The sequence below is a fragment of the Centropristis striata genome, chromosome 19 (genome assembly GCF_030273125.1).
Source record: "Centropristis striata isolate RG_2023a ecotype Rhode Island chromosome 19, C.striata_1.0, whole genome shotgun sequence".
Lineage (NCBI taxonomy): Eukaryota > Metazoa > Chordata > Actinopteri > Perciformes > Serranidae > Centropristis > Centropristis striata.
In genome coordinates, this window is record NC_081535.1 from 33412743 (window position 1) to 33427192 (window position 14450).

Here is a 14450-nt window from a genome sequence, read left to right on the forward strand (position 1 = left end):
AAGGGCTCCTACATTTGAAATGTGGTTGAGAGAGCTGGGAAATGTATTACACTTGGAGAAAATCAGGTACATCATATCTACTAAAGAGGATATCTTTTTTAAAATATGGCAACCTTTTCTTGATTTAATGTCTAAAAACTGAATTAGTGCTATTCTGTTGCTGTGCCATTTATGTTATACCCTTGTTTTGTTTGTCTAATGTCAAAAACTGTCAAAAAAAAACATCAAAAAAACATGTATTGTTCTGTGTAGCTCCACCAACTATCTCTAATTTGTATATATAATTTGTTTATATTTTTCTGTTATCAAAAATAATAAAAATAAACACAAAACAAGAGCACAAACTGACTGAAAACACATGCAGATATAGATAAAATATACATATAATCAAGCACAGAATGAATGAGAGAGTTTCCCTGAGGATGAAGTGAGTTTACCATGACGGCAGATACTACCATGATGATATTGGCGTTGATGTAGTCGGAGCCCGGCTCATTTGGGTCCCTGTCATTCAGAACCACACGTGTGTGGTCGACTGGAAACAAAGGGAAAAAAAGATGAAAACGGTTAAAAACAAACCCTCCCCTCAGGTGAAAGTGAAAGATTGTGACAGTGGAAGAGCAGCCAGGGTTGTTTTCTCACAAGGCAGAATGTTCTTGTATCTGTTCTTGTTTTTGTTCTCTGCTCTCTGGCCCTCTTTACGGCTGTAGAGCAGCTTGCACTCTTGTTGCTGCAAGGTCTGCAGAGAAAAGAGAGAGAAGAGAGTGTCAGCATGCAGTTTCTAACCAACAATATTGATATTTAAGTTGAGGATTTTATCATTTTGAGGGAAATGTGCAGAATTTGCCGGACAAAGTAGGAAAGACTGCACATTTTAAATGTCAATAAAAAGGTATAAGCATAAAAATACAAATAAAAAGATAAACCAAGTGCACAATTAAGTGTGCAAAAACACAACCGCTCACCTCAAATTCTTCCCAGAAGCCCTGTTTGACCTTGTCTGTGGCCTCTGCTAGTTTGCTGAGCTCTCGAACTCGACTTTCGATCTCTGCAGCGTTAATACGAGTAGTGTTCAGAGGCTGCAAAGAACAGGGGTCAGTAACAGAGATTAGAGTCAGGGAAACGGCGTCTTCGCTGACAGTGAAATTAAAAAACACACACCTGTTTAAGCTGAAGCACGGTGCCCAGAGTTTCCACCATGGGGTTCTTCTTGTAGTGCTCTACCAAGTCAGTGAGGGAGTCGAACTTCTCCCCTCCGCCCACGTCGTACTTCAGGTCATGCTGGAGAGGAAGACACAGACGCATGAGGGAAACAGTCTCATCGTCATTAAGGCCCCGTTCACACGAGGACGGTCTGAACAGAAGACGCAAAAGTGGCGTCGCGTCTTCACTTTTTATTCCTCGTTTAGACGAGCGTTTTCAGGAGGAAATCTGCTGCATACGGTGACGCAAAAGTGTGTGAATGTGATTGTATGCAGCCAGGAGGCATCACTTAAAGCCATAAGAGCATCTTTGGACATGCAGAAGTTTTCACGCCACACATTTTCATCAGCTACTCCTTCCACAAAGTTCTCCACCATCACTAGATCTCCCAGGTCTCCTCCAAAGCCGTCTGGCTCCTCCCACCAATTGCTGCATCCAGAATGTGATGGAGGTAATTCCAGATCCTTCACTGTTCACTAATACTATCTGTACATATCCTGGACATTTGGTGGAAAGACTCCTGTAAGTTTATTAGAGCTGCCAGAGCAGCTTGAAGGTCCCACCATGGAAATAATCCCACGTTTCTTTATTTCCTGTACTGGAGCATGTATGCGACGTAAACACATACGTGACGTGAGCAGATCAGATCAGAGTTTTGTGTCTTGTCAGTGTAGACGACACGTTACGGAGGAGAGGATTCAACTTTTCCACTTTGGAGGGTGGTTTCAGATTTTTGCGTCTTTAAGCCCCAAAAACACCGTCACCGTCTAAATGAAAGGCACTTCTGATAAAAATTTTTGTCGTTTTCACCCGCGAGCATCCTCGTGTAAACGGGGCCTAAGACAATGGAAACATCTCAGTGCACAAGAAAGCACAACCCTGTACTATGAAGTGAGTTCAACATACCCAGTGTATCTTTCCATTACCTGGCTTAAATAAATCTAAAAAATGCAGTCAGTCCAGGTTATCAACTCGGTAAGTTTGCAACTCTATTTATGAGCACATTCACATAAAAAGGGGCAGTTTTCACACCATGTGATCATTCACAAACATGAAGAAGTCTACTGTGTGTTACAAATGAAGAGAAAGCTAAAATATTAGACAAAAACAAGTTATAATCCAGGCTAAAAATGACACAGTTGCAGCTTATAAATGCAGGATTGACAGCTGGCAAAATGTGTGAATGCATGATTCAATATCACTGCAAAAAAGATACAGATGTCCGATTGTCTGTACAGGCAGTTGAAGGTCCACAGAAGAACAAAAAATAATGCAAAAGAGCTTCATGCTCAAAACATCTAGTCTTAAATTAGCTAGAGTGCAGACTATTTTTTCTCTCTTCTATCATGCTTCATAGGGCACAAGAAGATCAGAATTTAATTACATTTGTGTAATGTGTTGCTTAAATGTATTCTTATTAGGGTTTTTGACAATTCTATTTCATTCAGCTGCACCCCCTGCGGTGTGGAACAGACTTGGGAGCAAACTAAAAATGTATAACAATTCAAAGTGGTAATGAGGCTCACTTTCATATCTTAGAAGTAGAACACACACACAAGGCTTTAGTGCTTCAATCAGTCTCTGCTGCAGGAAGAGATTAGTGTAAAAACAGACGGTTTTCCCTCTCTGAAGAGAATCTGTATTATTATTAATTTTCTCGAGAACTGATTGGTCAGTAGGTGTTCAGCATAAGTTGTCATGAAGGTAAGAAGTGAACCTCCATCACAGGACTGTAACTCTGTAACTCTGGGGACTGGGAAAAATCACAGACACAGCATTTACATGCATTTTACCAACATGGTTACTGTAAATCCATGTGCACTTGCAATAGATCAGGATCGATGTATTTCTCCTCCTTTTGGCAAGATATAAGCCAGAGGTGTCAAACTCTGGCCCGTATGATTACATTTGGCCCAGAAAGGCAATACCAAATTATTATTATTATTATACAGCACAAATAACACTACAAATCCCAGAATGCTCTGCTGGTGTTTTGGCTTGAACACAGTAGATCAGTGTGGAGCAAACTGAGCAAAAATTAAAGTTGTCTTTATGCACTTTTTCTTGCTAGTCCAAGGCTTGAATGGTTGCACATTCATTGAAGGATATTATTATTAGTCATTTGGTTTATTATTGTTATTTTATTCTTACATTTATTTTTAGCCTGTGGAAAAAGATTACTGTTAAATTTTAATTTAAAGAAGGCCGCATATAAAATAAAGGGACATACGATTTTTATTTAAATTTTATTTAAGAAATGAATGCCATTGATGTGTTTGTTTGTTTTATTTGATATTCGATTTTGCATGTTTGCAATATTAAGTTATATCAAGCTTTGCTTGTTCCATTTTGTTTGAACTTGTTCAGGTCAATTTTTTAAATAAATATCGATGTTGGCCCGCAACTTTGTCCAAGTTTTAAATTTTTGCCCACTGTGTATTTGAGTTTGACACCCCTGATATAAACCATAGAGATGTCTGGCTTCTTTCTGATATAATAATAGACCTAGATTGGATAGCACTTTGGTTTTGGTGCCAAAAATACATTTGAAAAACTCTAAATTAATGTTTCTTTCCAGAAATCATGAACCAGTTACTCAAGATAAATCACAGGCCTTGTTGTGAGCAGTTTTATGTAGGAACTACTTACTTAATTTTTTTTTCAAAAATCTTCTGCAACATTTCAAGGACTGAGCTGAAATACACTGTTTTTCTGTTTGTTTATTTTTGTCTTGAAAACCTCAGAAATCAGGTGTTTTTTTTTCCTCATCTGCCGATTCAGAATCGATCAGTGTGTTTGATGGATCAGAACAGAGAGAGATCAGGACATGCAGCTGCTAACGGCTCCTTCGGGGCAGACACCGGTCCTGAGGGACGCAGCTGGATCTGCAGAGCTGGTCTGGTGACAGTCTGTCGCCCCGTACAGCTACAAGTTACATCCATTTAATGATACTGACATTCAAAAGTCCTGACGTGTAAACATGAAAGAAGATCTATCGTAGTCTGTCCTACAACTGCATGAAAGTTTTACAAACTCATTTGTCTTTTTTTTTTTCCTCCGGCAAGTACTAGGGAATAGTGTCCCCTAGTAATCCCACAGTCCTTTTAAAAAATATCCCATCTTCTTTTAATTTATTTTAAATTAAATTTTGTTTTTTGTTTTCTTTGTTACCTTTGTCAATTTTGTCAATTCTGTATTTTATTGCACTTTCTTGCACTTTTATGTGAAGCACTTTGGTGCGGCTCAGCCGTCTGTAAATGCGCTATATAAATAAATCTGACTTGACTTGACTTGTCTTTCTCATGTGCATGCTCACCAAGAACACAATCTCTAAATTCTGGATTGCATCTGATATCTTTGTGCAATCACTCAAGATAAATAATCTACAGAATATAGTCAAGTATGGGACAACCCTCAACCTGCTGCAGCTGAGGCCTGGCGGTGCTGATCACAGCATATTTTTAGCTTCATATCACAGAGGAAGTGAAATAAATGCACCGTTGTCGAGGACAATAATGCACTTGTGATCCGCTTTATTTCTGTTGAGCACGACTCTTCCCTTGAGGCCTCTTCTGTACGGACTTCCTAAAGCGCATGCTGTCCTCTTTTACGTTTCCTTTCAGTTTATAAAACTACAGTTATAGTCTAGACGGATTTCAGAATAAAGGCCTCCTATAAGAAGTGAGGAGCATTTATGGGTACAAGTCAGGAACCGGCCTACCTTACATATCTCAAGGGTGCTGAGTCCAAAAAAAATGGTTCCCAAGAGAAATTTTGAGTTTTTGACCTTCTAATTTGTATATCAAATGGCCAATTGCCCATCTTGCACAGTCATTGGACCATTTCCCCTTAGTTTTTTTGTAAGTAGGCAATCAAAGATGAGGAAATTAAGTTTCTTATAGTGGAGGCTCAGTGCCTTTTTTATGCATATATATATATATATATATATATATATATATATATATATATATATATTTTATATATATTATATATATATATATATATATATATATATGACAGCTAAAAAAAAACGACAAAATAGTTTTTAGGTTTAGGTTTTAAACCAGAAAACAGCAACAAAACATCTGGATCCTTGTCAGGATGGAGTAGCTCCTGTATGACAACATTAAATAATAAATACTAGTAATGTAACAGAGTTGATGCGGTGTGTGTTTACCTGGCAGCGGATCATGACATGAGTGACTTTGGGTTTGCTGTCACTGCTGTCTGTTTTGTCATCTCCCGTCCTCACAGACAGGACAAAGTCTCCCGGGTGGCTCTGGCTCTCTCTCACCAGGAAGCTGCCGTTCTTTCCTTTCTCTGTCAGCAGCTTCTCCGCCTCCCGGCCCGACAAGTGTCCATGGAACCATCTGGAGAAAAAAAGATCCAACAACTGTCAAGTATGTTTTGACTGGACTGGACTCAGTAAAACAGCAGTCTGCAACCCCTGAACTGATAGAGAGACACAGCAGGGAACTCCTATTGTATAAAACTGTGCTGAAAATTAATAATATGTAGGTGACTAGGTCAGTGTTGTGTTCATTCATTCATTCAAACAGTAAACTAACAAGCTTGGAATGATCCAGTCAATGTAATATGACTGACTTTCTTTTTGACGACAAACCTCACATGCAATAAAAATGTGTAATAACTTAAATCTATTCTCCAGCAATAATTACATCCAAACAAGTGCAGCATTTAAGTTATACTACTGCAATAATCACATGTAGTATTGCGCAATAAATGTTCCTGTTCTAGTTCAAATTTGCACTGTACATACTTATTCTATGCACCCTTAGAACCCCATTCTTTTGCAGAATTATTTTTATTCTTTTTATATTTTTGTACCTGTAAAATCTTGTTTTTACATGTTTTCCCTGCACTGACCAAGACTAGTACTTCTATTTGTTACACAAAGTACAATGACAAAGGCTTTCTATACATTATTCTGTTATGAGAAGGTGCCACAAATGTCGTATAAATTAAATGTTTTTTTGTTATTGTTGTTTAATAATATGTTATGTTTTTTTATTTAAAAAAAAATAGCAAATAATAATTTGGCAGTGCCTTGGAGTAACTGTGAGGACCTCCTCGGGTTGCGGGCCCCCTATTGAAGACACAGTCAGGCACTAAAGATTTTCACATCATGAAACTCCTGCTTCCATTCGTAACTGGGATAAACTTCAACCTTATTACATAAATGTCATCACTCTCTTTTCTCTTATCGTAGAGCCAGAAACATTGCTTTACCAACAGGGATTACTTTTTTGTTCAGGGCTTTTATTTGTATATCAAAGCTTTGTGATACTATGAAGAAAGGAGCCAGGTCCAGTTATTTATAGGGATGAAGAGCAGATATAAATCCTGCATATCAATAGCTCAGAAAATAGCTCTACTGTTCTTTGTGTGCAGCTGCTTTTAATGGTAAAATGTAGCTACGAGAATTTTGCTGCGAGTTGCATCAGCCTCCTCACTGCTGCAAGTGGATGAGCCAAGGCAGACTCTTACAATAACTGTTTGTCTATAAATGAACATAATATAAAAAGGTTGTCTTGCTTTCATGCTAAAATACCCCAAATACAGCAGCTTAACCCATTGACGCCGGGAAAGCATTATCGCATTTCTACCATTAAGGCCGGGACAGCGGATAAGTCATTTTGTAGTATTTGTATTTTTTTCCACCTATTTTCGGTCTCTTGGCCAATGAAATGCATCAGAATCATGATCAGAATACATGCGGGAGTGTCGCAATGCAACATGGGACTTTTCCAGAACTTTAAATCATGGAGGAAGACGACTATAGCGGAGGAGCTCAGCAGGAAGTGAAGGAAGAGATCTGATGAAAACAGCACCGATCATTTTATTGCTGATCCGGACTTTGAACCCTCGGAACCAGGAATATGTTTTTAGACGACATATTTTCATCGAAGAACAGACAGATTTGTGGCCATCTGGAGATAATAATAATGATAATAATAATAATAATATATTAATAATAATAATAATAATAGGCTAATTGATTGTGATGATGATATAAGAAATCATGACTGTTTATGTCTTATATTACTTTATGCGTCGTTGAGTACCCTGAAAAGTGCAATATATAAAACGTATTATTATTATTATTATTATTATTATTATTATTATGATAAAAAAAAATGTTTTATTACAGTAGGCTAATGAGAACTATGTCTATTTCTTCCAATTGTCATTACATGTTTGCATCTTGCTAATGGGCATGTATTAGTATTATGCATAGGATTTTTTATTCAGACAAATGTAACATTTGCTGAGTTTGTTGATTTTTTAAAAAACATTATTGAAGGTTTGGACAAAAAAACTCAACTTCGTATGAAAGCCACGGGTATAAGCTCTCAAATACTTTTTGAATTTCATTTTTATCTGCTACAGAGGCTGAAAAATCTTCTGTTGAATTTCCAGAAAAACTTCAGGTTTTAGGGGGTTCTTTCAGAATCGCCCAGAGGTTTTACAGGCAGTTTTTACAGGCATTTTGGGCCTTAATGGGTTAAGGAAGAGAAATTTTAACTTCTGAATTTGACTCAATCTGCTGATAAAGATTGTGTGACACAACAGAAACCTTTTTCAATGCAGTGTTGTAATTCTTACAAAACCGCCTTCATAACATTATGAAACAAACAATGAAGCAGGAAACCATAACAGCCAGCGTAGATACGGACCTCTCTGAGGTGGGGTCGGCACAGTTGAGTGGATACTTGAGCTCGATAACGTCTCCGTTCTTCTCTTTCAGCTGGCCGTGATGCTCCATGTAATACTGCACCAGCTCCGCCAGAGTGGCAAACTTCTCCCCGCCATAAAGGTCGTAGTAGTCTCCTGTGTTCTGGATCTTAATGTGGGTGACGGCTCCATTTCGCCTGCAGGGGAAAAAAAAATCATAATAATTTTGAGAAATGTTGACACTGAGGGGGCAACAATCATCATCATGGAGACAAACAGGCTCCAGCAGGAGGATTATGTTAATAAAAAATAAAAAAAAACACTATATAAACATATCATATAGCTAGATTTCGCATCAGCAGTTACGATTAGACAATAGAATTTCATGTTTAAAGACCACTGGCTGATCTAAATGAACTAGAGAGGCAGAATGAGTCCAGATTCTGAAAGAAAATGGTTTAAATATCTCAGTTGATGGGTCCAACATGACAGGGTGGATCATTAAAATCATGATTATTTGGTTAATATTGAGCTCACGATTATTCTTTTCATTATTTATGATTATTCTTTCAGTTTGTAAAGTGTCTTAGAATTTTGAAAAGCACTATACCAGTCAGATATATTATTATTATTTAAAACATTTTGTTTACATGATGCTTACGGCCATACCACCCTGAACAATGAATGAATGAATGAATATTGTACTGGCATAACATACTGAAAACTCCTATGCAACTTTTTTATTTTGGTAAAAGATATTCAACATCAGAAGGGGTGCACTGGATTTACAACACGTGACAAAATGAGAACATCACTGTTAAATTAAATGTGGAACAATAGTCATTTTCTCTCAATTATCTTGTTTCCACAATCGTTGGAAGATAAATTCATAACTGAAAATGAAAATTTGAGCCTCACAACAATATTACAATACAATACAATATAATATAATATGTTAAAACTTCATCTAGAGATAAAACGATTAGCTGGTGTGTGACAAGATTCTTTAAGACACCTTTGGTGGTTTCCAAATTTGTGGATGAGCCAGCTGCATTATACTGCTGGAGAGAATGCGGGATGGTTGGCAACCACTCACACATATTTTGGGATTAAACAAAGCTGCTTCCTTTTTGGAAAGGTAAAGAACGAGATAGATACAGTATTGGGGATTGATTTATTGTTTAGCCCAAGTCAGTTTCTGTTTGACCCAACTCCTGACGACACTTACACCAAAGACCAAAAGTACCTGTTACACAAACTTTTGATGACTGCTAGAAAAATGGTGACAATAAAATAGAGGAATCCACGGCCACCTACAGTGGCCCAGTGGAAACAGAAGTTGAGGTGTATGGAATGGAGGCTTTAACTCGCGGGTCGCGGGCCAACATTGATATTTATTGAAAAAATTGACCTAAACAAGTTCAAACAAAATGGAACAAGCAAAGCTTGATATAACTTAATATTGCAAACATGCAAAATGGAATATCAAATAAAACAAACAAACACATCAATGGCATTCATTTCTTAAATAAAATGTAAATAAAAATCGTATGTCCCTTTATTTTATATGCGGCCTTCTTTAAATTTAAATTTAACAGTAATCTTTTTCCACAGGCTAAAAATAAATGTAAGAATAAAATAACAATAATAAACCAAATGACTAATAATAATATCCTTCAATGAATGTGCAGCCATTCAAGCCTTGGACTAGCAAGAAAAAGTGCATAAAGACAACTTTAATTGTTGCTCAGTTTGCTCCACACTGATCTACTGTGTTCAAGCCAAAACACCAGCAGAGCATTCTGGGATTTGTAGTATTATTTGCGCTGTATAATACCGGCGGGCCAGCTCTGGTTGTCATTTGGTATTTCCTCTAGGGCCAAATATAATTATATTACGGGCCAAATTTGGCCCACGGGCCAGAGTTTGACACCTCTGCTTTAACTGCTCAGTTACAATTACGGTCGGATATCTTTAAGAGGAGGTGGCTACCTATTGCAAGGTATTTCTCTAGCTGAAGGGATCTCACACTGTCCTGACTGTCCAGTATTCTTTCATTTATTTATTTAATTATACTGTACTAATTGTTATTATTCAGCTTGCTGTAACCCAGTGTGTCTTCTGTCTTTGTTTAGTTTTTTCGCACTGCCATGTGTACTCTGTGCTGTTGTCAAGGAATGTTTTGTACCGTGTTCTTTCTTGTTAAATAAAAAAAAAGTAAAAAAAAAAAGAAAATATTTAAAAGATCTTAAAGGAAACACGACGTTTCTGCAACACGAAGCAGACACAGACAGACAGGCAGTTTAAAGCGTGTTGAGTCATCGTAGGTGACCACCAGCATCTCGGAAAGCAGAAAAAGGAGAAGTTGTGGCAGATCTGAAGCTGAGCAGCGTGTAACCCTGAACGACTTCTGGTTAAGTCTGGCAGAATGAGGGCAGGAAGAGACAGAGTGCTGGTCTGAAGCAGCAGGGACCAGTCTCCCTGTGGAAATGTCTGTTTCCACCAGAGCAGCACGACTTGTTTTGTTTCCATATGAAGTAAATCTGGTGCGAGATGAGAGACTATGCAGCTCAAATATGAGACTGAGACAAAAATAACATCGGCTACATCAGCTAAACTGAGTTAATGATACGTCATCTTAAAAATTTATGACTCGACAGGCCCCGAGATAAAACCACAAACTTTTTTTTATTAGTAGAAAGGCTGCTCTTCCTTCTTTGCTGGTTTGCCACTATCATTCAACCCAGCTCAGACTGCAGCACATAAGAGCTTTACTTTATTATTATACCAGTAAGATTTAATAGTGTGAATATTGTAGCACATTTAAAAGCTGCTTTAATTGATTTCTCAGGCTCTGAAATCACAACACTGGTACTTCATATCTTCTTATAAAGCTTTTAGAGCAAACACTTTCCTGTTAGCACACCCACAGCAACATTTTCATTCATTCGGAGTCGTGTTTGTGTCAAACTGATAAATGCAAGTCCAATATTTACTCTCAAAAGTATCGATACCCAAAAAAGTATCGATACTAAAACGTTGTATCCGGATACAATACTCATTTTCAAAAGTATCGAGTATCTGAAGCTTGTTATCATAGTTGCAGTTTCTTTTTGCACAACTGTTTTTTTTTTAATTATAAATATTTAACCTGTGGTTCTGCTCATTTTTACATGTTGCATTTTTCTTGTTAATAGAAATATTTCTGTTCAATTTTGCGGTCTTTGTTTTTATCCTTGTGGTATCGAAAATGGTATCGAGTATCGAATATTTTCCTGAGTATCGGTATCGAGTTGAACATTTTAGTATCATAACAACCCTACTCTCACTTTAACTCTTGAGTGAAATATTTTGCTCTTAAGTCTAAATGTTCACCAGCTAGTTGTTAACTTTGTCTGGTAGTTTAGTGCTGAGCAGGTAGTGTGCAGTCCATCATTTCAATTAAAATATTGATGAATTCAGTAGTGAGTGAGAGCCAAAAGATGAGTCTTCACCTACTGGTGTGTTTTATCTTGCTGCTACTGACTATTGTGAAAAATCACTATTGCCTAAAAGTTTGAACATTAATAATTAATTTGACAGGACATTAAATTTATCTGGGCCTCAGTTTATCATGACAACATCTCAGCCATTTGTACTGCAATGTTTACAAAAGTTATGAATGTATACAAAGAGCATTATGGAACATTTATAACCTGGATTTACTATCTGTCCAGACTGAGTTAGTGGCTGTATAAAAAAGCATGTCAAGAAATCAGGGACAGAGTGCATCATCTGATCTTTAAATGCTCTTAATCTTTAAAATGGCTTATTTTAATCCAGAATTGAAACTGTGGCACCCATAACACATTATAATCTCTCTCATTGATGGCCATTTCTTCCCTATAAAGCTTTTTTGATAGGGGTGTATATCCTTATTTCGAATCAAAGCTCTAAGGCAGGGGTGTCAAACTCAAATACACAATGGGCCAAAATTTAAAACTTGAATAAAATCGCGGGCCAACATTGAACAAATAAACCTTTTAATATATACCAAACATGTTTTGCTTTAACATTAAATATGGAACCAGCAACGCTTATAAACATACAATATATAACTAAATAGTGCAGACATGCAAAATCAAATTTCAAATAAAAAACACATCAATGTCATTAATTTACAATAATAATATAATAATTTGGTATTGCCTCACGGGCCAAATAAAATTACACTGGGGGCCAAATTTGGCCCGCAGGCCAGAGTTTGACACCCCTGCTCTAAGGTAAGAGGGCGTTGAACCCTGTACACAGTGCCTAGAGGCAAATTTGTGATTTATAAATAAAACTGATTTGACTATTTTATCTAAAACTTGGAAAGCTTAGGATCAGATTGACCTTGCATTAAAAGAAATATTGAAGAGCACGGTGGAAGTACAGCTAAAAGGAAATTTAGTGAGTATAGCTTCACAGATGTTGTGTCTGTGCTCATTTTTACTTTACACTTCTTTACGTACAGCAGTAGAGATCCCCCAGAAAAGTGAATTTTAATTTGTTGAGAGGTATCAGTTGAGAGTGTATCCTGTAGTGTATAGTGTATTGTAAGCATCTCTTACCGTACTGAGAGGGTGAAGTCTCCTGGATTACTCTTGCTGGGTCGGGCTAAAAAGCTCCCATCCACTCCACGCGTCAGCAGGAGGTTTTCAGCCTCCACACCTGTGATGTTGGGGTGAAACCACCTGAAAGACGAGGAGAACAATGATCAGACTCAGTGTGGAGTGTAGAGTCACATCCAAAAATCTGCACTTTATATAATCTCACTGCTTTATTTCACTGACTCTCTTCAAATATTATGATTAGACAACAAAAAAGCAGTGTGCATGACATGTAAGGTACTTTTCAAAATAAAACACAGAACACACACAGGTCATTAACCTCCTGTGATTTCTTTTTAGGTTTCCTGGACCTTATACTTAATTCTGCTTAACTATGACCTGTTGTCCTCAGCATTACACACTCTAGAAAAAGCACAATACATCAATCAGTGTAAAAATCAGATGGCAGCATCTTGGTAAAGTCAATCAACAGCTTATACCCAGAAAAAAAGTGGACCAGGTACAAAAGCTGATCAGATTTTATGGTTAAAACTTGTTTATTTGTGCCTAATAATGTTTGTAGTTTGATATTCTGTGCAAGTTTGACTATTTTTAGCATTAGCAACAAGCTACGACACTGCTAATCAGTAAGTACTCATTTGAAAAGGAATAGACTTTTACTATCGTTCTTTAAATAAGAGGGTGTAAATGTAAGGAAATAAACAGTTTTATAAACTGGCAAATTAATTGTGTTATACAGTAAATTTAACCTGTAATTTTTTAGGATTTTTTTTTTTCAGTGTGGACAAATGCTTTTATTTTTCCTGATAAATTATCCAACAAATAAAAAGGGGACCTCTTCAAATCAAAATAATTGAGTTTTATCTTCTACCCGAACAAACAGTCCGAAACCTAAAGACATTCATTTTACAATGATGTGATTATAAGCATTAAATCCAAAACAGTATATTTTTTGTGAGTCCATGAGGAAATTTCTAATTGTTTGCACTGATAGTGTGTAATGTTCAATGCATTCCAGCAAACAACTTTTGGAAAATATTAAATAAATTGTCTTTTTAGGGTTTTCAGTTTAAAATATATATATTTTTTTTTTACATTTATTTTTATTGAGCGCTGATAGTACAGAACATGTACAAAAATACAACATTCACAAAAGAAAACTTGGACCAATGCTCACATAATTTTTTGTTTTTTGTATGAATCCCCCCCCCCCCCCAAAAAAAAACCAACAACAACAAAAACAAAAACAAAAAACAAACAAAAGAAACAAGAAACAAAACCAAAACAAAACATGGCTAACCTGTAATTTTTATATATATTATTAATACTGATCCAAAATATCTAGGAGAAACTAACAACACATACCAAACTAAAGCTTGGGTCTTAGGAGGTTGAACATAATAAAACACAGAAAAGATATGACAAACAAAATAGTATATGTGCCAACTTCGTCTTTTTCAGTAATGAGGCTTCTTTGCACCAGATCATCAGCTATCTTTTCTCTTTTTGCTCTGCCGTTCCTTTTTTCCACAAGCCTGACTGTGTGTTTGGATCATATGTGTGTCTCGTCCTCGGAGAGACTGAGCCAGTGTTCGCTCCTTCTTTGTCCAGAACCGTCCTTACACTGCATGTTGTCTCCCTTTATGTGAATATAGTGCCTTTCAGTGTTGTGTGTACAAAGAGTTTGTCCTCTTCAATACTTATTTTCATCTGCAGTTTCTCTTTCTGTGATCATTATTATACACCAAAACAATCTCCTTTTATATGAAAACCTACTTGGAAATAAACTGGTTCTGTTTTTAATTTGGTTTGTAGTCTTTCATTTCTATATTAACTTATATTGTTTGTGCTTTATTGCCCTTATATTATCATTCTGTCACTCCATATTGTAGTTCTAATACAGTAAATACTTTTTACTCTGTATAAATGATAGAAGTGGTGGAAAAGTATTTCAGATTT

The 14450-nt window shown here is 36.6% G+C and overlaps 1 protein-coding gene across 1 annotated transcript in view; it reads right to left on the reverse strand.

The window, feature by feature from the left end:
- ptpn11a (protein tyrosine phosphatase non-receptor type 11a) overlaps window positions 1–14450 on the reverse strand; it is a 29264-nt gene that overhangs the window by 11962 nt on the left and 2852 nt on the right. Inside the window, exons 2-8 of the mRNA XM_059357474.1 lie at window positions 12492–12614; window positions 7902–8096; window positions 5381–5573; window positions 1162–1281; window positions 966–1079; window positions 643–739; window positions 438–535 (exon numbers count right to left, since the gene is read on the reverse strand). Of these exons, the coding sequence (XP_059213457.1) occupies window positions 438–535; window positions 643–739; window positions 966–1079; window positions 1162–1281; window positions 5381–5573; window positions 7902–8096; window positions 12492–12614 (940 nt within the window). The remainder of the gene's footprint in view (window positions 1–437; window positions 536–642; window positions 740–965; window positions 1080–1161; window positions 1282–5380; window positions 5574–7901; window positions 8097–12491; window positions 12615–14450) is intronic.